At 45.1% G+C, this 26,860-nt stretch overlaps 1 protein-coding gene across 2 annotated transcripts in view; it reads left to right on the forward strand.

The window, feature by feature from the left end:
* LOC146785479 (nuclear body protein SP140-like protein) overlaps positions 1-26,860 on the forward strand; it is a 509,550-nt gene that overhangs the window by 258,726 nt on the left and 223,964 nt on the right. For both annotated transcript variants that reach the window (XM_085634556.1, XM_085634557.1), the window contains exon 8: positions 22,959-23,027. In XM_085634556.1, coding sequence (XP_085490682.1) covers positions 22,959-23,027 — 69 coding nt within the window. The remainder of the gene's footprint in view (positions 1-22,958; positions 23,028-26,860) is intronic.

Consider the following 26,860-nt stretch of genomic DNA (forward strand, 5'->3'; position numbering starts at 1 on the left):
TGCCAAGCCATGTCTTCCCTGGACCGGAAACAAGCATCTTGGGACCGGTTTCGGGTTCATAACCCTCATCAGCCAGGCTATCTTGAATCCAGTGGCAAAGTGAGCGAGGGACCCACGTCTGGGCATACCCTGCCAACTTAGGGCGAACAAAGAGGTACCAAAGGGAATGATGGACGGAGCGTTTGAGCAAATCAAACACTCACCCCCAGTCAACTGATCTGGGTTTAATCCATCATCATTCTTTAGCTCACTCCACCACCCCAGTTCAGACATGGCCATATGCAAATCAGTCTGACCCTGTGGCTCATGGGAACAGTTCAGCCCGAACTGCCAAGCCATGCCTTCCCTGGACCGGAAACAAGCATCCTGGGACCGGTTTCAGTATCATAACCCTCATCAGCCAGGCTATCTTGAATCCAGTGGCAAAGTGAGCAAGGGACCCACGTCTGGGCATACCCTGCCAACTTAGGGCGAACAAAGCGGTACCAAAGGAGATGATGGACGGAGCGTTTGAGCAAATCAAACACTCACCCTCAGTCAACTGATCTGGGTTTAATCCATCATCATTCTTTAGCTCACTCCACCACCCCAGTTCAGACATGGCCATATGCAAATCAGTCTGACCCTGTGGCTCATGGGAACAGTTCAGCCCAAACTGCAAAGCCATGTCTTCCCTGGACCGGAAACAAGCATCCTGGGACCGGTTTCGGGTTCATAACCCTCATCAGCCAGGATATCTTGAATACAGTGGCAAAGTGAGCAAGGGACCCACGTCTGGGCATACCCTGCCAACTAAGGCCGAACAAAGCGATACCAAAGGGGATGATGGACGGATCGTTTGAGCAAATCAAACACTCACCCGCAGTCAACTGATCTGGGTTTAATCCATTATCATTCTTTAGCTCACTCCAGCACCCCAGTTAAGACATGGCCATATGCAAATCAGTCTGACCCTGTGCCTCATGGGAACAGTCAAGCCCGAACTGCCAACTGTACTGGGGTGAATGTATGACATTGTTCTGCATTCTGTCCATCAACAGTTCTTTTTGCATTTGTCACTCCGAGTGGGACGGGTATGCTCAGACGTGAGTCCCGTGCTCTCCATGCCACTGGAATCAAGCTATCCTGGCTGAAGAGGGGTGAAACCCCGAAACCGGTCCTAGGATGCTTGTTTCCAGTTCAGGGAGGACCTGGCCTGGCAGTTCGGGCTGGACTGTTCCCATGGGGCACAGGGTCACGACTAATTTGCATATGGCTGGGTCCAAACTGGAAGGGCATGGTGAGCAAAAAAACGATGGATTCAGGCCCAGATCTCTGCACTGGGGTGAATGTATGACATTGTTCTGCATTCTGTCCATCAACAGTTCTTTTTGCATTTGTAACCCCGAGTGGGATGGGTATGCTCAGACGTGAGTCCCATGCTCTCAGTTCGGGCTGGACTGTTCCCATGGGGCACAGGGTCAAGACTGATTTGCATATGGCTGGGTCCAAACTGGAATGGCATGGTGAGCAAAAAAAGGATGGATTTAGGACCAGATCTCTGTACTGGGGTGAATGTATGACATTGTTCTGCATTCTGTCCGTCAACAGTTCTTTTTGTATGTGATCAAGGTCACGGCAGTGACCGAAACGCGTCAGAACAAGCTGGGGCGGTTTATGAAATAAAATAGAAGTTTGGCACGAAAAGTGGAGTCCGTACCCTTCCTTCCCATCGGGGTATGGACGGTTTGGGAACTTGTTTTTTATATATATATATCTATCTATAACCCGATATGAATACAGGTGACAACTATAATGATCACCAAAAGTAAGAGCGGACTATTATTTTAGGCTTCCCATATTACTTTGGAAGGAATACTCATTACTGGCAAGTCTCAACACAGCTCGCATGGCGAGACACACCCACTCGGGTTTTATCAGATACCACATATATAACCTGCAAGTTATTAGGAATATTGTGGTCATCCCAGTATGTATTATAGTTCCTAAATATCACACTGTTGACACATTGAAGTACCGGGTTTTTAGAACCCAGCGGTGCAGGGGAACACACCCTAAGACTTCGGGTTCTTCCTGTTTCAGACCCACAGAAACACAGAGTCTTCTAGATGAAACCAAAGATCATATTTATTGGCTGCAGACCAATCACAGGTATCCGAGAAGTACAACACGATGTATGTTCTCAGGAGACTGCCCCTAACCAAAAACCAGTCTTTACTTATATACACAAAATTACGCTCTCGGCCACACCGCCCCTATTTTACAAGTGGTCATCCACATATTTTAGTTTCAAAGAAACAGCAGAGCCATAATGACAATCCCACATTTCAGTTCATTAAGCATACAGTCATTTTACCCAGCAAGGCTCAGAACCCTCATCAGATAACAGCGGACCCCAATAAAACGGGCACCTCCTGCTCGTAAAACAAGCCATAAAGTAGGAAACAGAGTCCGGTGTGAAATAGCTTAGTCAGAGATCATGTGCGAACAAGGACTTTATGATGGGTCGAGCCCTGATGCTAATCACATTAGGCCGCGAGAAAAGGAACTGGCCGGACAGGATTGACCTCGGGCAGCGGAGTCAGTTTGCACAGGTCAGAGAGAAGTCACAGAAGGTGTACGTGTCCTTTAGGCCTAGGCATGGCCTTAGTGCGCAGCCTATGTGAGGGCAACCACAAAATGGCTACTGTTCTAAAATGAAACCCAAGGGTTCAATATGTGGTATCGTATGCACGGTGAATTCATCAGTGAAACATGACGAAAACACTCACACATACCACGTTACTCATTTGCGGTTCGCTGATACTGAAGTCGGCATGGTAGGGCCATGCTTCCAACATGGTTCCGAAATTTACAGTACCACAACATCAATTCAACCTTTTCCGTTTTACTTATGTATTGTTGTGATACACCTATGAATTTATCTTAAAGATTCATTACCAAGTCAGTATAATGATCTCATTTGCCTGTATACACTTGTATGTTGATTTAGTCCAGTCTTTGTTTACAATGCATCTGGGATTATTTGTATTTTACATTTATACAGAGCATTTATCAGTGTTTCCATTACAACATTAATGTGTAAAAATATATATATTTTTTCTATGTCTATTTGCGTATTTTTGCACGTGACATTGCACTGGCACTTTAAATATTCAGGCTTCGACCCACAGCGTCATGTGATCAAGGCCTCTGGGAGGCCGAAACGCGTCATGGCGGTGGTGCGCTTATGTTGAGCTGAATAAAGAAACTTTTTTGCACTCATCTTTGGGCCCGTGTTCGTCTCTTGCATGAGGAACATTTGCAAGCTGTGAGACGACTCCTGTGGCATATCATTACACCGCGAGGCTTCTACGGTGTGTCACGGACCCCTTCTTCCGCTTTGGGCCGAGCAGTAGGAAGCACAATTCTGGTTACCCGGAAGTTTAATTCGAGTTCCCAGTCGGAGCAACTGCAGCAGCCCCCGAGCAGCCGTAACCATTCCTATCGTCAGCCGGTGGCAAGACTGCTCGGAATTGCAGGCGGGACTTGTGGCGAAAAGCTCGGTGAAGAAGTGTGCTTGTTAGTGTAACTTACATCGCTATTTACCGTCGTGGGGAGTTACGTGACGTTATCTAAATCAGTATCCCAGCATAGACGCGCCATGGCCGCCGGCGCTGTGAGAAGCCGTGAGGAGGCGGCAACAGAGATGTTTGATGATTCCCCAGTAACTGAGTCTGAGTTAACAACGCAATTGGAGGTTTCTAAAGAGGGTAATTCTGATCTGAAAGAGATTTTAAAAAAACTGGAAAAAGCGATGCGAACCGAGACTTCCAAATGGTGGGAACATCGTTCACTGTCCCGTTATCTTGAGGTGGGACGCATACCACGAGGGTTGCGTATTATGCTGGCGCCCAGCTATGAGAACCCGGACCCTAAGATGCTGGCAGAATGGGCTGAGTGTAACTTGGAATCCTCAGCTAAACTAGTAAGAATTCTGGTGCAGTATGCAGCAAGCGATCGCTTAAAAACTCAGATCATTAATGATGAACTTAATGACCAAATTTCAAAACTGGGCCCTTCTGACCAGGAGAAAAAATACCGTGAGGAGATGCTTACTCGCTTGGCCAAAGAGGAGGAAACAATAAAAAAGCGAAAGGCCTTCACATTTCAGAGGGACAAGCTGGACTACCAGAATGGTCAAATATTCACTTTCGCTAGGAAATTTGATTCCTTAAAGAAAAAGGGCAGTACAGTCCAAAAACCACAAGGCCCCATTGGGATTAAAGACACAGCGCAATCTTCTACATCTGTTTCAGACTTAAGTTCAGTACCAGGCAGCGAGTCAGAGAACGAACAAACAGCCTCTAGCTCGGGATTGGGGTTTACACGATTTACATTGGCGCAGGAGGTGGACTGTCTACGCCAAGACAGGCGCCAGACCCTAAGACCACGTTCCCAAAAACCAAAAACAACAAGAGATCAAACATCAAACGTAGGGAAGGGAGGCAACACCGCAAACTCAAGCAGTGGACACAAACCGCAGAACAAAAGAGCTCAGAGGAAATGGAATCGCAAATAGGCAGCACGACCCTTAAATCTCTTTCCATCATCAACCTTACCGAGATGAAACTGAACATGAAAGAGGAGAAAACCCTAGCCCTTGGACTGTCCTTTTGCCCTGTAAACAACTTTAATTACACGCAAACGCGCATAGATGTGCACAAATACACACGTAAACTTAAACTACGGAAGTTCTACAAGTTGAATAAGTCGGAACCAAAATCAACAAAAGAGGTGAACCCCCTCAGCATTTCTAGCCCACCTGTTGCCACTATAGGGGATTACAATCTTTTGTGCAATCTCCACGATCTGTATGATGAGGGTAAGGTTGACGGTCCAGCAGAGAGTGAACCTTTTCCCATGACCAACAAACCAGGTATGACGCCCTTTAAACCTAAGTCTACGTACAAGCCTGTTATGATACACGATAACATCGATATTTACAATGAACTGGTAACTGGCCAACTGAAAAAACTGCATAAGTCCACCATATGCACCCGCTTAAAACAACGACAATGGAATCTTGGCTACAATCAATTAATGAAAAAAATACAAAACGATGACAACGTTATTGTCCGCCAGTCGGACAAGGGCGGAAACATTGTCCTGTGGCCATGCCAAATGTACATAGAAGAAGCATTGACTCACTTGAATGATCGTTCATGTTATAAACGGAGCGAATGGAAATTGGTCAAAGCAGCATGGGGAGACTTCTTCAGCAAGCTTTTGGCATGGAAGAGCGCTGGTTTGCTCAGTGCTGATGAGTTCAAATTTTTGAAAGTGAACCACCCAGTTATTCCTGTTTTTTATTTAATCCCCAAGATTCATAAAAATGCAATCAAACCGCCAGGTAGGCCAATTATTTCGGCCAGAGGCAGTATCATGGAGAAAACTTCTCTATACATTGATTATTTTTTACAGGAGTATGTGAAGCGACTGCCTTCTTACCTACAGGACACTGGGGATTTTCTGAGGAAAATTTAGAACATTGATTGGCAGGAAGATTACTGGTTGATCACGCTGGATGTAACTGCGTTATATACCAGCATACATCACCAAGACGGGATGAAAGCAGTGGAACACTTTCTAAGAACTCAACCTATGTACATGTTGGATCATGGCAAGATGATTCTGGAAATGATTTCTATTTGCTTAAACAATAATGATTTCTTATTCCAGAATACATTATTTCAACAGCTAAGGGGCGTTGCGATGGGGGCTTGCTTCTCCCCAAGCTACGCGTGTTTACACATGGACTTGTGGGAGGAGCAAGTCCTCCATAACCAATTCCAACACATCATGGTAGACAACATCATTGTGTGGTATCGTTACATTGATGATTTATTTGTAATTTGGAAAAGTTCAGACACAGCAGCTTCAAGGTTCATTCAAGAAATTAACATCAATCAGGTGAACTTGCAATTCACAGCTCAAATGAGTCAAAAGAGCGTCAATTTCCTGGACGTAGAAGCCTTTATTTTTGAGGGTAGACTTGAAACCAAACTGCATCGCAAAGTGACGGCAGGAAATACCGTGCTTCACGCGAACAGTCACCATCCCGAGCATCTCATTCGCAGCATTCCCTACGGGGAAATGCTGCGCATCAGGCGCATCTGTAGCAGGGAGGACGACTGCTGTTTGGCACAGGAAGACAGCAAGAAGAGGTTCCTAGCAAGAGGGTACTCACCTTCAGTGATAGATAAAGCTATCTCCAAAACCAGATCGATACCCAGATCAAAAACGCTGAGCCTGAAGTCAGATCCTAAGCCGGTTACCAGCCAAGGCACAACTCCGGAGGGTGCTCCTAGACTTATCATCACTTTCAGTCGACAACAAGGGGTCTTGCGTAGAATTTTTAAGAAAAACTGGGCACTCATACGCAATGACCCGGTGATAGGTGATTCCTTACCCAATGCCCCGGACATCACGTTCCGGAAATCCCGCTCTATGAGCGACATGCTCGTGAAAAGCAGCCCGGAGATAGGCACCAATAAAAGTAATTGGATACAAACCACCAAGGGGTTCATTAAATGTTCCACCTGTAAAGCCTGCACCTTGGGTAAAAGCACTACCTCTTATACATCTCCTTTTTCTGAAACCCCCTGCAAGATCACAAAGAAGTTAACTTGCAGAACTGATTTTGCAGTATATGTGCTGGAGTGTACTTGTGGCCTGCAATATATTGGCAGCACCAAATTGCAGGCTCACAAACATATACTCCAGCACATGAGGGCTATTACCAACTCTGACTCATCCTACCCAGTAGCTAGACACTTCAAGGAGAAACATAACAACAGTTTAGAACACCTGAGCTACTTCGTCATTGATACCATTCCACCACTCAGACGAGCAGGGGATCGAGAAGCCCTGTTAAGGAGACTAGAGACACAGTATATTTTAGAATTAGATTCAAAAACACCAAACGGATTAAACTCCAGCGAAGATTTCTATACGTGTCTATGAGTCATGCCGCAGTCACTTGTTATGATCAGCTCTGAACTGGAGACTCATTATATCAGTTTAACATCCGTTGCCAGACCTCCTCTATAGTTGTATTATATATAAAGAAAACCTTTTTTTAAATAAAAGAAATTCACTTATTTTTCAAATAGCACGTGCACTTGTTGACAGGAATGGACATAGTTTTTACACATTAGGAATAAAGGATAGATACACATATCAAAGATGAGGAGGTGACAGGCGGCTCATCGGAGAGTCAGACTTGTAACAGGAATATACAGTGTATGCATTAGCATCTGGTGTAGTTATTTTTTTTAGGAAAGCCCAGCGCCTATGCCACATTGAATTTAAAAATCAAGAGACAGCAAAAACAATGGGCTTAGAGGTATCAAACTTCAAAATTCTGAGTGCCTCCTGGCAGTGCACAAACCCTAAGTTCCTGCACAACTGTATGAGCCAGCGCTGTCTTGCAGATTTGTAGCCTGGACAAAAAAATAAAACATGGAGCTCTGACTCCTCCTGATGGTTACAGGCCGGGCACCCACGTTGAGCAGTTCCAGACCATTTGCAAGTGAAGGCTCGCAGTGGAAGGGTACTAAATCTAAACTGAAGATATAGTTTTCTTGCTGGGAAAGGTAGAATGTCATCCAGGAAGGGTTCAAATTTATACTCATCTGTTACAGTAAGGAATTCAGCTGTCAGATGGCCTGGATCCGGATTCCCATGAATGACTGCCAAATTTTATATTCGATAAATTCTCACCAGTTCAGCACGTGAGACTGCAGAACACGCTTCCTCAGGGTTACTCCAGAGGTTTGGTTTGCCTATCCTACTGCACTCTTCTCTTATGTGTGTAAACCAAGCCATTTTTTCTACCCCTGGAAGACCCAGTAACTCTTTTTTTTCTGTCCGATATTCTGCCATTTCCGGGGTCACCCACAATCTACGCCAGAAAGTTAGCTGTCTTAGGCCAGTCTCATCTCCAATCGGCCTTATACCTAAATCTAGCCGCAGGGGGTTTAACGGGGTGCTAGAAGGGAGACCCAAAATCTGTCTTAAGAAGCTGTTCTCAACTTTGCTTACATAACTGCAAGAACAATGTCCCCAGAGTTCAGCCCCATACATTGAAGCACCCCTAGCTTGTGCCTTGTAAATTTCAATGATAGGCCCAGTGGGTTTATAGGAGGAATCCCTCAGTATTTAGCAATTCCTCCAGTAGTCTGTGCTAACTTGAGCTTGACTTTGGCAATTTGTGGCCCCCAATCCATATTTTCTTTGAGGTTGAGACCCAAATAGTCAAATACAGAGACCCTTTCCAGGACAGTGTCATCTAAATGGTGATTAGGGCGGGTTTTCTTTGCTGTGTTGAAGACCATAAACTTGGGTCTTCAAGGTATTTATCTCCAGCCGCCTATTATTGCAAAAGATGCCAAGCTTTCCATTGCCCTCTATTCCCGTCGGCGACTTGGACATTAAAAGGGTGTCATCCGCAAACATCAACGCTGGGACCTTTGAGTTTGCTAACTTTGGGGCATCATTATCCTTAACCTCAGTAAGTTGGGCAATCAATGCGTTGACAAAGAGGCAGAACAGGGTTGGTGCGAGCACACAACCCTGCCTCACTCCTCTGTCAACTGGGAGTCGTGGTGTTAGTTCTCCCCCTTTCCCACATCTTACTTGGGCGTAGTTGGCATCATGAAGCTTGATAAGCATGTTTAGGAGGTAGGAAGGGATCCCCAAATCTGTTAGTACCCCCCATAGTTTGTCTCAAGGCACCAGGTCAAAAGACGTTTTCAGGTCCACGAAAATTAGGTAGAGACTGCCACCCTCCATTCTCACCGTTTTCCAAAATATAAGTTGGAGTCTATATATTTGATCAACGGTGGAGGTGTTCTTCCTGAATCCGGCTTGGTACGGGCTTAACATTTCATTATCTTCCATCCACCCCTGAATGCGGTCTAGAAGTACCCGTGCAGAGTTTTTGTGTGACATATATCAAACTGATCGGTCTGTAGTTTGCAGGGAGTAGTGGAGAACCCTTTTTAAGAACTGGGACAATTTCCGCCCCAGCCCAAGTCTCGGGGATCGGCATACCATTCATTATAGCATTAAATTGTACCCACAGATAGGGGCCCCATATTGTTGGTTCTTCTCGAGAAAGATCCCCTGGGAGCCTATCTAATCCTGGTGCTTTGCCTGCGGGCAGTTTCTTGAGTGCATTCGAAACTTCGAGAAGGGTGATCCCAACAACATCTTCATCAGTGTACCTTGGTGAGGAAGTAGTTACCTCAGCTACCAGGCCGGTGTCTGCACACAAGACCCTCTGGGTAGCAGTGTGGCTGTCATTGTGGGGGCCAGATTCTAGCTTCATTGTGTATAGCGCCTGAAAATGGTCTGCCCACTTTTCTGCTGGTATATTCGGCTCTATGGCTGGATTACCTTCTCTGCTACCTGTTATGACTATGGCATAGAATTCCTTCATATCTCTGGTTTTTGGTAACACTAAGCAAGACCATACAGAAACTCTATATAATTTTCTGAGTATATTACAAAGTCATGCTATGACCTTAGCCAAGGAAAAATGTAAATCTGAAGTTGAATCTGTGGACTAAGTGGGTCACATCATTGGCAAACATGGTGTTTTCCCAAAACAGTGCTTGCCTAAGGTAATAGAGGAAGCTCCAGACCCTCAAAACAAAGAACAACTTGAAATCATTTCTTGGCCTAGCGGAATATTATGCCAGGTTCATTCCATTGTTTGCAGATAAAACAAATAACATGAGAGGTCTAATGAAAAAAAGGAACAATTGATTTGGAATGAAGAATGTGCTTCTTAATTTGTCACATTAAAGAAAGAAATTTCCTCAGCTCCTGTATTGGCAACATTTGACACTCAGTACAACTCGGTTATTGTTACAGATGCCAGTAATGTTGGTATTGGTGCTGTTCTAATGGAAAACCATGAGGGCAAGTTGGTCACAATTGCGTACACCTCAAGACCAGTAAAAGATGCAGGCAGAATTCAAGTATTCCACTCTAGAAAAGGAAAGATATGTCTTTGGTACTCAATTTAAAGTTGGATCGGATCATTGTCCATTGGTGGACTTATTTACCACTAAAGGTTGTGGAAAGTCTACGCCTAGCAATACAAATTGTAGGAGTTTCATTTCAATGTTGAGTACATTCCTGGTGCCAGAAACATTCTAGCAGATTGTTTGTCCAGGTTACCAGTAAAGTAGGATGGGGACATGGGCATTATTGATGATGATTTGGAGAGAGTTGTGTCCATTTGTGAGGTGTCAAATAGCTGCATTAAACAAGATCAATGGGAGGATGCATGCAACCAAGATGCGGAAATTCAGGAGGTTATAAGATATAATAAGACAAAATGGCTGGAAAAGAGGTTTTTGAACAACAAACAAAGACTTGTTACCATATTTTTACATTGCAAATGAGTTATCAGAATTAGATGATCTTTTGTTTTGATGAGAACATTAGTGGTACCTCAGAGTTAAGTCAATTTGTGTTAGACATGGCTCACAAAGGCTATCTTGGCATGAGTAGCATGAAAAGAAGAATTTGCAGTGAGTTTTGGTGGCTGGCCATTAATAGATGTATTGATGCCAAAGTTAGATCATGCATTGAATGTGCCGTCAGTAACAAAATGCAGCAGGGAATCAACTATGAGAAAGCTCAAATTTTTACACCTGATAGGGTATGTGTTAGAGACGTGTAGCGTGGTGCAGAGCGGGTGGGCCAAACTCCAGAGGAAATGTGTAAAGCATCTGCGCAGAACACACAGGCGACACACCAGGCACACTACAAAAAGAGACTCCACACCAGATTAGGTGAAAAACAACTTGTGTATTATGAAAAACACACCAGAAGGCAATCACAGTTACGAACACGGTGCCAACTGACACCCAGTATTCACTTACAGGGGGGATTATTTACAGGGTAGGGCAAATCGGGCCGCTGCCAGAACCATCATGAGTCCACGAATTAATGAAAGTCCATAAGCAATAATGTCCCACCGGCCGTACCTACTGGAGAGAAGACATGCGCTTGGCATAAATCACTTTAGGCATTTATCAAGGTAGGCATAAACATAAAACCAGCCACGTAGGCATTAGGGAAAAACATTAGGCATAGAGACATTAGCATAGGGCATACGCATGTGAGCACTGAGGCATCATCATTAGGAAAGCATTAGGCGTACCCAACTTGGCTCAGGCAAAAACCCAGAAATAACTCTTAGGCATAGAAACACAATTATGCAGCCTACCAGCTTACGTCACCTTGGGCCTAAAATCCTGAGGCATAAAAGCAAAATCATTAGGCATCAGTCATGAGGCATTGGTCACATTGGGCAAGACACTAGGCATTATCACATGCATGAATCCCATCATGTAGTACATTGGGCCTAATCATATTTGCATAATGGCGCATCCCTGGTAACACCACATTAGCATTAGGCGTGGAAACCTGTGGGCATAGTCTCATTAGCATCAGTAACATTAACATAAATCATGGCATGAATCACAAAATTAGCATATACATCAACCTAGGAGCATGCGACAATGCATCAGCGTACATCACAATAGACTGGGCATCACCAACAGGGTAGCCAAGTTGCACATAACACCAATAGCAATGCGTCCTATTCTTGGGCATAAATCATACTCACGGGGCTTAAAACGTAGTCAGTAGAGTCCACTGATGCATATAACACTGCCACCCTGGGCAGGTATAAACCCAACTCTGGGACTCTCTAAATAACCCTTGCCCCCAACGTTACAACTGCCCACTGTCCGGCGGGGCAGTTGCGTAGAGTACAGCCAGTACAGTACTGGGAACGTGGGAGCCCCTCTTCTGGGACTCCCAAATCAACAATGCTCCCAAGAAGAACCGTTGCAGTGGCCCGCAACTGCGGCGCCGCTGGGTAGCCAAACTAGACACTGGCCCTTGTCACCACTGCAGGCCGGGGGGGGGGACACACACCAAGGGGAGTAAATCACAACGAGAGGCTCAGCCCCACTCACCATTCCTTGGGGGCTGAGCCAAGTAGTCAGCAGCTTTCCGCTGCAGCCTCCGAGCAGCAATCTCTCCTCCAACACTGGAGCGGCCCGCCGTCCTGTGGGGCTGCTCAGGTCCCAATGGCCCGACTGCCTGGGTGCCTTGCGAGCACCACACTGGGCCCTCCTGAAGCCCCCACTCACCGGGGCTGCCTCAGGTCTCCGCTGGCCTCTCGCTGCTGCCGACACCTCGCTCAAATTCACCCAGGTCCCCTCCTGGGACCCGGGACTTCAGTGTGGATTCCGCCGGCTCCAAACTTCCTGCTTCCTCCGTGGCGGGGCGGGACTCCCTGGAGGTGTTCCTGCCGGCGACAATCGCAGCGCGGCTCCCCTGATGTCGCGGGGAAGCCCGCGCGGTGCTCCTGAGCCCTCCCAGACCGCCGGCTGTGATCCTCCGCAACCGCTTCAGGTGCGCCGGGACTCGGGCCGGCGGCGGTGATTCTCTGGGATTTTGAAAGGCGGGGTGGGCACCCGTTGGTGTCAAAGGTACTGGAAGGCGCGGGGTGGGCACCCGCTATTCTCAGTAACACATAAAGCGGGGTGGGCTGTTTAAGTCAGCATAAAAAACGCCACACAGACACGGGGTGTGCATCTGTGATGAAAATAAGCATGACGGTGGCGAAAATGCGGCACACACGCGGGGTGGGCTCCCACTGATTCAATAAATGTAGAGGCGGGGTGGGCTCCCACGTGAAGGCAGAAGATGCGGGGTGGGCACCCGCTATTTTTAGAAGCATAAACGCGGGGTGGGCACCCGCGAAGGACCACACATGCGGAGTGGGCTCCCGCTCTTTTAAATAAACAGTTCTCCCAGGCCTCACAGCGCCACAGGCGTCACACGCTCCTCACCTCCTTCTTCTGGAGGAGGGGTAAGGTACAGTGCTCACGTGGTGCTAGGGCCCAGAGGCACACAGTCCCACACAGCAAAGTAGCGCCCATGCTCCTTCCCTCCTGGAAGTACAGTCAAGCCCAATATAGCACTCTCAAGGTGCTAGGTCCCACAAAATAAAGCTGTAGCGCTCACGAGGCGCTGGGGCAGGAGAGCAGGCAGGCAATACTGGGTAAGTTCAGCAGGCAGGGGGCACTCATCAAGACAGGACAGCAGTTCTTGGGAACGGTCATCCCCTATCCAGTGGCACTCCTCCTGGCACCGCAGTCTTCCCTCCAGCAGTGGCTCTCACTAGCCCTGTGGACTACAGAGGGGTACAGATGGGATCAGGGGCCAGCACACAGTCCCTTGTGACGGTACCTCCTGGCAGGGCGTCCCCTCTCAATCAAGTCCACGCTCTGTCTGAGCACATGGCATCCCAGCTCCGCTATTTAGACACCCCTCACCCCACCTACCAGAAAGGGCTAGAACCTTCTAGAAGGCTCCTGGCAGTTCCAGTCCCAACTGTCATTGTGGGGGAGATGTAGGGAACTCTGTCACTTCAAACACTTCAAACACTAGACCGCCAACCCACCTCGGGCAGGCGGCACAAGCAGACAGAAATGGCATCCATTTTAAAAGTGACATTTTACAAAGGTGCATTTCTACAATGGTGGAAATAAAGGTGCGTACACCATTGCACAGCATTTATCGTTTTCAGTTCAGGGACACCCTGTCAGTAAAAAGGCTAGGGGGAAAAGCGAAAAATTTCAGGACAATAAGGGCCAAGTCCAACAGTATGGGAAAGAGTTTCTCTTGACATTGCAGGTCCCATGTGTTTGTCCAGCAGTCATGTTTTTGCCATTGTTCTTATTGATCAGTTATCTCAATGGCCAGAGGTTAAATTGGTTCATCAGGTTGATTCACATGCAGTGATACAGTTTCTTAAGGAAGTGTTTGAGAAGGAAGGTTTTCCTAAGTGTTTGGCCACAGACAGCGGTGTACAGTTGAGATCCTCGGAAATGAAAGACGTTTTGGAAAAACATGGTATTAGTCACATACGCACTTCTGTGTACTATTCACAAAGTAATGGCATTATAGAAAGATGGATAAGGGTCTTGAAGGAAGGGTTACAGTTGGCCCTTGCCAATGGAAAAAAATTGTCATCAAGCCCTTAAAGACTTAATATGGAATTACAAGGTCACACCCAGATCGTTGGGAGATATGTCTGCATTTGAAAAAATGAGAGGTAGAAAGGCAGTGTGTAATTTACACCGTATGTGAATGATGAAAATGAGGACAAAAGTATATGGTGGTTTGGTGATAGGGACTGCTCATAGATGGCGATCTAATGACAAATTTGCGTCCAAATGTGTACAAAGGTCTCATATACAACAATTCAAGGTTAGTGAATGGGTGCGTGTAAAAAAAGGAGAGTTGGTTAGATCTGGAGAATCTAAGTTTTAGAAAATAATCCGAGTGGGACACCAGGTAGTGGAACTGACTGATGGTAATGTGTGGAGTATGTGCAAGGTTGTTAGGGTGCGAAAATGTTTGTGGCCTAAAGAAAGTAATAGTCATGATAGTGCCTCGGAATCTAGCTGCGATTCAGATGTACGTTGAAATGGAGATACTTTAAATAGGGGCTTGGAAAAATGTTAAAGATGAAGCCTGTATGATGCAAAGATTACTATATGTCACGCTAGTGCTGACAATTGCAAGTATGCAATTTCATTATATTTATACAGTTCAATTATATCACCATAGGTAAGGCTTATGTAACTCTGCAGCTTGTGCACTGGTGTTGACATTAATTTGCATTTCTGTTTGGTTGTGTTTATAATTACTAGATATCAAACGAAAATGGATCACTTGACCTGAGTAACCACGGTTTGCAACGTTTGTGTAGATTGTCGATAAAAAACCCTCATTCACGTACCCAAGTCGTAAGGCGATATATCTGGGTTCTCCGCCATGTGTTAAAAACGTGACAGCATCATCATTGGGTTTCTTTTTAGTCGTATGCTTCCTTCATCCGGAGGTGAACCACTGGTTATTGCAGTAGTGATCAACGAAAAAAGAGGTGCTCTAGTGAAGTGAGTTATAAAGGTGATGTTAAAAACTCGTATACCTAGAATTTTAATCGGTCTAGGTTTGAGATTGTTTAAAAGCAGTGTCGTGTGTATGAAGACCTATTATTAGTCTACCGCACTAAAGTGTCCATAAAAAAGGTCGACATGTTTCAGCCCTATGGTCTGCCCAGATGGGTCAGGGGGCTTTCTTCAGGACCTAAGAAGAGGGGGGAGGCTGTGTGTTGTCACAGTCTCAGAGAAACAAGGTGTAATTCACCCGAATCAGAAGTGGTCAATTAGTACCTGTTAAAAATAGGAAGGAAAAAGAAACAAATAGGAATGTCATACTTTGCATTCTTCAAGTAATGCTATCTCATAATGTATATTCTACATGCTGTCTATTAACAATGATGAATTGTATAGAAGGAACTCAATTGTGCTCAATGAAGAAATTAGGAATTAAGTAACTATGAAATGGCAATTCTTTAACCCCGAATTGTGTTCACATAGGGAGCCCGGGGTAGCTCCCTATTATGCCCATTGATGAATCCGTATTGTAAATGGTGATCGTTGTGTTAGAGGTTGACTCTAGGGTACAGTAAAGCACAGATAAAATAGTATAGTATGTCCTAGTACCTAAGACACGCAGTACTAATTCGAATGGGCAAAGGGGGCTGCGTCCCGTGTAGTCAGCGTATTTAGTAACGCTTCAGCTCGCTGCTAGCACGCAATATAAATGTGCTGGTATAGTGTAATAATTCGAGGTTTGTATATGCGGTTGACTGAGTGTTGTCGAACTTCAAATTTAGCCTTAGGCATATCGCATAAAGTTCTTATATTGCCGTGTCGCGATCTGTTCAGTATGGGGACAGCCAAAACATTTATGCTGAACTCGGCATTTTGCATCTGAGTGCGTCTTAAGGGTGTATATTCGGAAGTGCGTAACCATGCTCCTTGCGCGTTTAGTTACAAGCAGTGGTGCGTGCAGTTAGTTCTCAGCATTATCGCGTTTATAGTTTTCCGCGATGGTGACTGGACATACATAACGTTGTTGTGACATTGTTAGAAAATGCATCTAGCGCTTCAAATTAAATGCGCAGTATTTAGTTTTTCGTGGTTGTTCACTGGACATACGTAACATAGTTGTAGCATTGTTAAAAAATGCATCTAGCGCCTCTAATTAAATGCGAGGGTTTGTTAGAAGTAAATGCGGTATTGGGAAAGCATACCTTTAAGTCCTAGATTACGGACTTCTTCAGGCGGCCGTTGAGCATATTGACCTGCTGAAAAAAGTTGGGATTTCAAAACAGGTTAACAAAAATTAATACGATTCGTGTCTCGTTGATGCTTTCTTCCTCGTATCCTTGTGCAATACCTGCTGCGCAGCGTGACTTGTGCTGGCTCTTCCCTCGGCAACCTGGATATGGTCGGCTTGGGAGTTGCAGTGTATTATGCGTCAAGGAAAAGGCATGGAAGAAAGACTTCTTACCTATCCTTTGCTATTTTGTGGATGACAGCTTCATTTTAAAAGGTGATTCTGTATGGTTCAAATAATATGTAGAGTGATTTAATTTGGCCACTTCAGTTGTGAAGGCTAAAGGCTATGTATATTTGGAAAATATATATGGAGAGAGCGGCATTGGTATTGGTGTCAATGGTATTGTGGTCGCTCGTTTTGTGGGTGGAGGTTTCCCTTTGATGACTCTCTAGCTACAGTTGTTGTCAGATGCTTGTCTCACATAGTCCTTTATTCATATAACAGTGTTTGGCTAGGAAGTTCGTCATTTTGAGCTTTAACGCCCCAAGCTTAGCCACAGAATATTATCATTAAGGCCTTGCGTGTTTGTCTTGAGGCGATGGACCCATCTCTGCTCTTTCTCAAAAAGTATTTGCTCTGCATTGTAAGTCTTCTTTTCCAAGGTTTCCCAAACTATCCATTTTAGGTCATTAACGGAGTGCTGTGATTCAATGAAATGATTACTCATCTTTGTTGAGCTCTTATTGCACTTGACATTACTTCTGTGCTCGCATATTCTTTGTTTTATTTTTCAGCATGTCATCCCTATGTAGCGTAGGGCACACGGACACGTAATCATGTAGATTACGTGTGTAGAATTGCAGTTGGTATGGTGTTTGATGGTCCAGTTTAAATTCAGTAGAAGTTGAATGGTTTTTGTAACTGTGGTCAGGTTACATACCGAACATGAACTGCATGAGTAGTGCCCCACAACTGGGGGAATGTCCCATAACCTTGGGACAGGTTCATTTCTCACAGGTTGCGGTGGTCTTGTGTGGACCAGGATATCTTTTAGGATCCTCGTTCTTTTGTTCGCAAATCTGGGTGTAGGCCAGTTCAGTGAGCCTGATGTTAAGATTTGCCAGTTTTTGTTCACGATCTTTTTGACATCGTTTGAGGCTATGTTGTAAGTGCTGACACAGGTTACTACGTCCTTCGGTGGTTCCCTCGATGTGATATCTAGAAGGCTCTTTCTTGGTTGGTTTCTAGCCCTTTTCTGGCATCTGTTAATCGTCTTTTCAGGATAGTCTTGTTTCTTCAGTTTCTCACACAGATCCTTTGCTTGGCTTTTGTATTCCCCAATGTTGTTGCAGTTTCGTCTGAGATGTAAAAATTGGCTGTATGTGAGGTTATCTCTGAGTCGTCGAGAGTAAACTGTTTTTAGACGTGGGTTTGAAGAATGTTTTTGTTTTGATCATGTCATTTTCAATAAAGATGGTTATGTCCCAAAAATATTTTTTTTTGTTATCTGCTGTGTAGGTGAACTTGAGACATTCATCCCTGGTGTTAATCCATCTGTGGAAGTTGGTTAGACTTTCTCTGTCGCCTTCCCAGATCAGAATGATGTTGTCTATACAGCGCCTCCAAAAGTGTATCCTTGATAGGAAGGGGTTGGTGATGTTTTGTATGTATGTGTCTTCAAAGTTACTCACATACAGTCCTGCCACACTTGGGGCGAAAGTGCTGCCCATTGAAGTGCTGTGACACTGTTGGTACATGGTGTTATTGTATTCAAAATAGTTCTCCGTTAGAGCTAACCTGCAGCACTCAAGGACAAAATGTCTCGGTGTCTTAAAGTCCCATTGTTCATTGAAGAGTAGATTGTCTAGGGTTTCCAATGTTTTCTGTTGGGGTAAGCTTGTATAAAGACTTTCTACATCAAGTCCAACTAGTAGCATCCTCTCTTCTGAATAGGTCTGTTCTTTCAGGAGATTTAACAGGTCTCTGGTATCTTTCAGATATGTTGGTGTTTTCTGCACCGGGGTCTCAGGTATTGGTCGGCGAATTGCGAGAGTGGTTCTAGGATTGAACCAATACCTGAGACGATGGGACGTCCGGGTGGGGGTCTTCGTTCCTTGTGGATCTTTGGGATTGAGTAAAAGTAGGGTACTCTAGGTATTTTTGTTATCAGAAATTCTGCCTCATTTTTTTAGATCCAGTCATTCAATTCAGCTTCATCGACCATTTGTTCAATGTTTCTCTGTAGACGTTTTGTGGGGTTTGTGGTAATTCTTTTGTAGAATTTCTCATTTATGGGGGATTATTTGTATCCTAGCCAATGAGGTTGGATGAAATCTCAGTTGGCCCTGGCTTACCAGTGAGAGACTTCTCATCTTCTCATCTCCAATAAGCGTACCTTACTGTGGTGGATTCCCTTCTGCACGGGAATCGGCCCGACCTCCCCAACAAGGCGGATGAGGTGATCCAGACTGGAAGTGAACCAAGCAGTCTAGACCGCTACACCAGAATCCACATGCGGGCAACAGCAAGCCAAAGAGGCGGGGTTTAAAAGGCCTGTTTTAAGCTGAAGACTGCTATCGCCGGCGGTGCGGAACAAGGGAGACCCGTGAACACGGATCCAGCAGAAGAGGAGAACGAGGCCGACATCCAGTGGAGAAGAGCCCCGGAGACACCACAGACCAGGAACTCGTATCGGAGCGAGAAGGAAGATAGCAACGTTGCCCGCTCTTGGAGCAGTGCCCCCCGAGTCTGGTACTCCAGCAAGGGAAGCGGAGGCTGTGACTTCCCTCCCCGCAGTCCAGGAGGGCCGTGGGTTCAGGTAAGTGCCTGCTTTATTTTCATTTCATGGCTGGTAGGCGGGATTACGGGGCACCACACTGTAAAGCACCTCAACCCTTCCCCACACTTAGGCACCTCACAGGAATAGGGAACAGGCGATGGGAGCACTATCCCCCTACATATAATACCAGGACCGGGCCAGACTCTTTTCTTTTGTGTTTTTTTTTGGGTTCCCTTCCGCGGAGACGGACAAAGCCCTGCTGCAAGCCGACCCAAACCTGGAACACCCCAAGCAAAGACTACCCTAGGACGCTGACTGCCATACTAACCAAAACCTTGTTTTATTTTCCTTTATCGCCTTTCTCAAAAGACCCTACCCTCCCAACCTGAGAAGAAAAGATATACCCCACAAGTGTTGGGAATACCAACAATTGAGGACTAACAATAAAGACAAAATCATCTCCCATACTCGTCATCCTTCTTGTGTCTTCTTGAGTGGAAGGGACGGTGTGCGGCCGGCACAGACTGACTTCTCACACTTACCTAAATAACTATGCAGGGCGTGAGTCTTTTGAAAAGGACTTTGCAGCCTTCCTAGCCTCCCTCCAATCCATATTGTCCTCTGGTCTCACTCATGCCTCCCATTTTGCCTTCAAAACCAGAAACAGATCTGGAAAATGAATGACCAATGACTGGTAGATTAGCAAACCCACCACTCCACCCTTTGTCCATTGTCCCCTGTAAGATTTTCACCTCGAGTGGGCTATATTCTAAGACGTCCAGCAACAAGGCCTGGTGTCTAATGAGCAAATGTCGGAGTTAAAAATATTTATAGAATTGGGACTTGTGTAGGCTAAATTCTGTTTGAAGCTCCTGAAATGACTTCATATGTGAAGGCTGCCTAACATTCCTCAGTTTTGTGATTCGATAAGGTCCCACTTGCCAAAGTCTGCAAATTGGGTAGTGTGCGATCACCATTTCTGCTGCCACACAGTGGTCTCTTGTGTCAGTCTCTGCTCCCTGCCTTTTAGGCGCAGTGCTAGACCAGGAAAACTACACTGGTAACTTCTGGGAACCCATTGAGGGTTGAGTTACCGTAAAGTAATTCCAGAACTTTGTCTAAGTCAATAGTGAGCATTCAAACTGGAAAGCCTGGTTGTCCTACCCTCCACGGAGCCAATTGTTTACTATCAGTAACCGTGTCGCCCAATAATCAGAGCTCTGCCATACCCATCCTTCCATCATAGATCAACTGCCTTCACAAATTAAAGACAATGCACTGGGGTGGCCCTCCCAAACAAAGGCATTGATCATGGTTGCTGGTTTTGTAAACCATTGGTGTGGGATGATCAGAGGGAAGTTTTGCATGACGTAGATGAAGCACGGCTGGACGATCATCTTGAGAATGGCTACCCTGCTGAGGCTATGCAGCCTGAGCCTGTCCCATTTAATTAGATCTTTCTTCATCATAGTCTCTATACATAAAAGGTTTACGCTCTGCATCAGGGCAGGTTCTAAGGCAATATGTATACCGGGGTATTGAAAGCCCAGCCATCCTAATTGGAAGGCGGGTTTTCCAGTTCGCAATCTGTCTATTCCCTGTCAGTGGTACTACAAGAAACTTGAAGACCTGACACTTCTCCATAAAGGTTTCAGATTTGAAGTGGTGGAGTGGTGGAGGTCCAGACGTTTGGGGGTGGAAGAGGAAAATCAGGACATCTTCTGCATAGAGTACTATTCTATCTACTATGCCCTATTCCTACTGTAGGCTCCACACGTCCACTTTGTGACAGATCCACAGCACCAATGGCTCCATTGTGACCGTGATAAGGAGCGGGGACAATGGCCAACCCCACCTGGTTCCTTTCCTGATGAGGAAAGAGGTTGAGAGTACCCCATTCATTCTCACCTGCGCATGGGGCAGAGAGTAGAGAATTTTGACGTATTTCTTAGAGCGGTAGCAAAAACCAGTACGGAAAAGAGCTCTCTCATTTAAGGGAATCGAACACCTTCTCAAAGCCTAAGAGTATAAGGGCACAAAGATCAGTAATTTGGGTGGAGGTGAGCCAGTGCTATATGTACCTGTTTATACAGTTGGGAGATCTTTGATTAGGCCAGGTGAATTAGCAAGCTCAGGGCTTTTACAATCCTGTTTGCCAGGGTTTTCGCAAAGATCTTGGCTTCCACGTTTATCAGGGAAATGGGATAAAATGAATTTCAATGGTCAGGGTTGCCAGGTTTGTGAATCACTATGATGGTAGATAAATCTAGCTCAGGAGGAAAGAAGCCTTTTTCAACTGCTTCTTTATACACATCTAAGAGACTGGGATAAAGGACTTCTTAAAATTTGCTATAGTTGTCAAGTAAAAAGCTGTCTGGTCCTGGTGTAGATGCGATCTCCGCTGCCCCTACATAGATGTCAGCCTTCCTTATCCAGCTTCTCTGGGATCACCTGGGAAGCCATTTCCCTGGTAGCCAGGCAATAAAGAAACTCCCTGGTTTTGTCATCCCATTCTTAGACCTGCGGAGGAAAGGCATTCCGAGACTGCCAGGCCGCCTCCAAGCAGAGTTTGCAAATGGAGAGCTTGTCCAACTCTAATTGGCAGCAGGTTTTTTCTGATGGAATTTCCAACCACTGCTTCTCTAGTACTAGAATTCTGGCTTTTAGGTCTACAATTTGACTCTGCTTGTCTTGTTCCCTACAATTAGGACTGCCCACCACAGTAATAGTAACTTTCCAAGTTGCCCATAGGTTAGCCACTGAAATCACTGTCCCCTTGTTTAAGTCGAAGTAGTCTTCCAGTTCTGTCAGTAGGTACATGGAGCATTGATCATCCACAAGGCACAAAGCATTAGGGTGCCAAACCGAATGATCTTATACAGTAGGGGAACAAATTTGGATTGTGACTGGGGAGGTATTGGAAGTGCCTTGTAGGAGGAATTTCGCATCTATCGTATGCTGGATATCTGTTGCCAGGAGGAGTAAAACATCTATGCGGAAGAGTGTTTTGTGCACAGCCAAGTTGTGTGTGTATTTTGTACCGTGGGGGTGCCAAACTCTTCAGCCATCGCACAGTCCCAGTGAGGTCATCCCATCATCTAATGATCTGGCCTTCCTTTCACCACTAACTACAGCAGTCACAGTAGAGTCCGGATGTGGTTTCAAAGCAGCAACTGTTTTGACCACCTCCAGTGAGGATTTAGCAAGTTGAGTTGGCACATATTCGCTCAACAAGTTCAATGATATTCCTTCTAGACAACACTCCAGTCCCACATATCTTCCCTGTGGCTTGACCGTGATCTTTGAGATCACAAGGGTAAAGGTCCTATGGAGAAGAATTGCTACACCTCTGGAGCCTTTGGTGAACCCTGCATAGAGCACCTTTTCTTATCCCAAGTGCTCCAAGAAGGGGCAACTTGTTCACAGGAGGTGCAACACTTGCTAAATTACAAAAACAGGTCATGTCACTTCATATATCAAAGGACCGCTACTCTTCTTAATGTGGTCTTTAAAGCCCTTGAAGTTCTAGAACACAACAATAAAGCAACTCATGGAAGTTTAGAGACTTGATTGTGTGAATGTTCGCTCCACCGTAAACGGTCTAGTAATGTACTGTTATCTGAATATTCACTGTACATGTAGAACAATTGCACTTCATAAACACAGCAATGTATATAGGTAATCCAGCAGTACAATCACTTTCTGCTCCACATATAAGATGGTTAGATTTTTTTCACCAGTAAGTTGTACATTGTAGGGATGTTGTATAAAGGGACCGGTATTAGTACCCTAAATGACGTACCATTAAAGTTATTTAAATATTTAGTTGCTGTCACCTCACTTACCCTCTCTTAACATCCACAGGTTCAATTCAAAGGTGTGATAATTATTTCTCCTTTTGCAGATAGCTCATTCTCAGGCAGACAATCCAGTTGTTCTACAGACCCCACCCTCTGTTACTCCTTGTCTGCAGGTAAGCCTTCATTTCCTTTGGAGTGCATGCTAATTGACTTCGGATTATACAGCACCATTCTAGCCTACCAATCTTTGTTTCTACTGTTGCACTGTGTGTGCCGTTTAACTTTCACATGCTTCAATGACCATCCTTTAATAAGTATGTTGTGATGATGTAGTCCAAACGGCAATTAATTGCAGACTCTGTACTTTCTATCAAACTGTAGTTTGCCTTTATTTAATTATTCCGCTCAATTTACACAAATGAGCCCATGCACACTCCAATCCCCGCGCTGTTCTTGATATCTGTGTATTGGAATTGAAGTATCACAGCCGTTCAATCACTTCTTTATTTTATTTGATTCCTCTTTTCTTACTTTCCTCCCTTACTCCCACCATCTTACCTCAAAGTGTGCTCTTTTCTTAATAGAGGGGTTTATGAAGTAGTACACCCATAATATTTTATCAGTCGCTGCTATTGTGTTGTCTTTTAAACCACTATACTTATCCTAATATAGTATGAAGCAAACATGCATTTATGGTCATTAGCATAGGTATTTAGAAGGTCTTGCATATGGCTCTAAGAGAACCAAATACAATTATTGTTGACTATTATGCCATTTGTCGACCCTTTCACATCCAACACCATCTTCTTAGACATAGCATGGACATACACAATGTGCACCGCCATCTGAGGTACATTCTAAGTGGCTACAGGTTACTTGGGTGTCACCATTCCGCGGCAAAAATTTACCATTTCCTCAATTTCTGTGTCCATATTGGTTTGGTCATGAATTTGGTATCAAGGAAGCAATACTGTCCAGCACAACTTGGATGACAGAGATGGCTGTTCTGAACAAAATGGGAAAGCAATAATTTCTGTGTTTGACTCAAGAATATTGTATGACGATAATATTGTAAAAATCTAGTTATTACAAAAATATTGCACACCAAAATATTGAAGGTAAATATATAGATTTTTACAGTTTTATTATTTAATAAAAGTTTAAAATATTTTCAATTTTAATAATGTTATTTATTATGATATTTTGTATATTATTTCGTTTTTATTTTTGTTCCATGTTTTTTTATCATTGTTATTTTAAAAAGTGTTACTTATTTTTAGATTGAGTTTATTAGAGGATTGCGTCAGTTGTGTTTATAATTGTATAATACTTTGTGTTAATCAGGTTTTTATCTTTTTTATGTTACTCGCACTACTGCCATTCAGTTTTCTCATCAATAATTTCACTGCAAATGTTGCAGTGTTATTATCAATTGTGTGATAGAAGATGTAATGAGTGATGTAATATGAATGGTAATTAGCAGTGCATGGAGAGGGCGCAAGTTATAGTTACCTTAGAGCACATGCTATAATTACTTGAGATAACTATAACTGGTGAATTTCTGTGGTTTTAGAGTTTGAAATATTATGTAGTTACTGAACATTTCACCTAACTATAACGTCACTTTAGCCTTTGTTTTTTTCAGTGAATTTTTTAGATTTTTTAACGTAAAGGTATATTTAATTACTATCCAACCCCACGCAGTGCATGGCGGGGGTTTGGCCAACATGCAGCCAACTGCATGTCCCCCTCTTCCGAACCTAATATGGCCCTGTCAACCCCATTCCCTAGGGCTGTATATATTTTGAAGGAGAGGGGGGCCATGTGGTTATCCTCCCTGAGCCTCATTAATCCCAGAGACCCCATCTCCCAGTGCCTTATTTATTTTAAATGGGATCGGGGTCACGTGGCCCTCTCCCAGAGCCGTATTAGGCCCTGGGAACCCCTTCAACCAGAGCCTTTTAAATTAAAAGGGGTGTTCACATGGCCCCCCTTCCCAAGCCTTGTTAGGCCCTGGGGACCCCAACCACCAGGGCTGTTTATTTTCCTAAAAGGGGGGGTGGCAACTTGCCCCTGAGCCTTGTTAGACCTTGGGGATCCCATCATCAGGGCCATTTCTAAACATTAAGGGGAAGGAGCCACGTGGCCACCCTCCCTAAGCCGTTATCGGCCCCTGGAACCACATCTCTCAAGCCTACATTTCTTAAAGGTGGGTGACCTGGTGCCCACCCAGGGCACCCACCATATACTTGTTGGTGGAACAGTGGGAGCCTCAAGGCCCCAGCCAACTCCCTGCATGTAGCAGGAGCTGGCATTACTAATTAAACTTTTGTAGTAGCTTAGTATATATGTCATCAGTGATGTTATATGTGAGGTCATAAGCAGTGCATTGCAGGGGCATAAATTATAGTTAGCTCATGTAACTGCTGAATTTCACTGGTGTTGTACAATGGAAAATCTAAGCCTAAATATAACATCTCTGTAACCTTTGTTTTTTTCAGTGAATTTCTAAAGTTTTTTAAATTTCTATTTCCTAACTATAACATCCCTGTAACCTTTGTTTTTTTAAGTCAATTTCTATGATTGTTTAACTAGTAGTCGAGTTTGATGAGTGGTGGAGAAAGGTGGTGACGCGCCATGCACCTGATGATGAGGTTTTTATAAAAAGAATTGGTGACCCCTTTTATAAACAATACATAAGGTAGGGGCACCTATTAAGGGTTGACTAACAAACTATTTTTCACCCTTGTTTTCACACCACACTGTAGATAGTTTTTAGCACACTTCACTTTAGTATTATAGGTCCTGACGAAGCGCCATGAGATCCCTCTGACCGACTGGGCGTGAAACATGTTGACCAGAAGAGTAGAGCGTAGCTAGCCACTCCTCCTTTGTGAGCAAATATAGCTTTGACGCCACTCACCCCTTTTTAACAAGGTGGTTGACTGAGCCAATAAAGTTACATTTCAGATTAACCAACCTTTTTAATTCACTTACATCTACACTCCCGGGCCCTCACACGCATGCACCATACGGCAGGGAACAAAAGATCTCCGATAAAGAGCCCCTGTATGGGTGCACGTCGGGTATTGCACCGCCGACCCGACGAGGAGCAAAACCCAGATGATGAAGCATGACACCTAGCTTGCTGGGTGTGTGAGGGTTTCAGTTCCACCCTTAAGGGATCCCCTTCCCTTGTGCACTTACACTCACTAGGTGAAAGTCTGTTATCGGAAAACTTTATTCCCCTTCGACTTTTCACCCTGTAGGAACTACACACCTCTCGTTGATACCGCCACCTCGAACCAGCTCTCAGGAATCCCACTGCAAGGGACTTACTGGAGGTAACAGGAGGGCTTCTTGGCCCACAAGGTCCCTCAGCAGCCAAGGGGACTTCATCCCCCAAGCAGACGTGTGCCAGAAGAGTGTGTTTGAAGAGTGGTACAGAAAGGGGGCATGGCCTCCGAAGTCCTTACAACAGTTGTGCTCTGTGGGACTTACTGGAGGTAACAGGAGGGGTAGTTGGCCCCCAAGGACCCTCTGGAACCAAGAGAACTTTATTCCACAACCAGCAGTGTGCAGTGGTGGAGAAAGGGGGCATGGCCTATGACAACCCCTCAGCTATCACGGTGTGTGGGACTTACTGGAGGTAGTAGGAGGGGTAGTTGTCCCCCAAGGACCCTCTGGAGCCAAGGAGATTCATCCCACAACCAGCAGTGCGCCAGGAGGCTCTTTTGCAGGGTGGTGGAGAAAGGGGGTGTGGCTGCCAAATCCTCTCAGCAATCAGGCTGTTTGGGAACTTACTAGCAGTAACAGGAGAGCTTCTTGGCCCCCAAGAACCCTCAGCATCCAAGCTGACGTCATCTCCCAACCAGCAGTGCGCCAGGAGGCGCGTTTGCAGAGTGGTGGAGAAAGGGGGCGTGGCCTTCAAAGACCTCTCATCCATTCCACTGTGTGGGACTTACTGGAGGTAACAGGAGGGCTTCTTGGCTCCCAAGGACCCTCT

This window comes from Triturus cristatus, chromosome 11, assembly GCF_964204655.1.
Source record: "Triturus cristatus chromosome 11, aTriCri1.1, whole genome shotgun sequence".
In the NCBI taxonomy this organism is placed as follows: domain Eukaryota; kingdom Metazoa; phylum Chordata; class Amphibia; order Caudata; family Salamandridae; genus Triturus; species Triturus cristatus.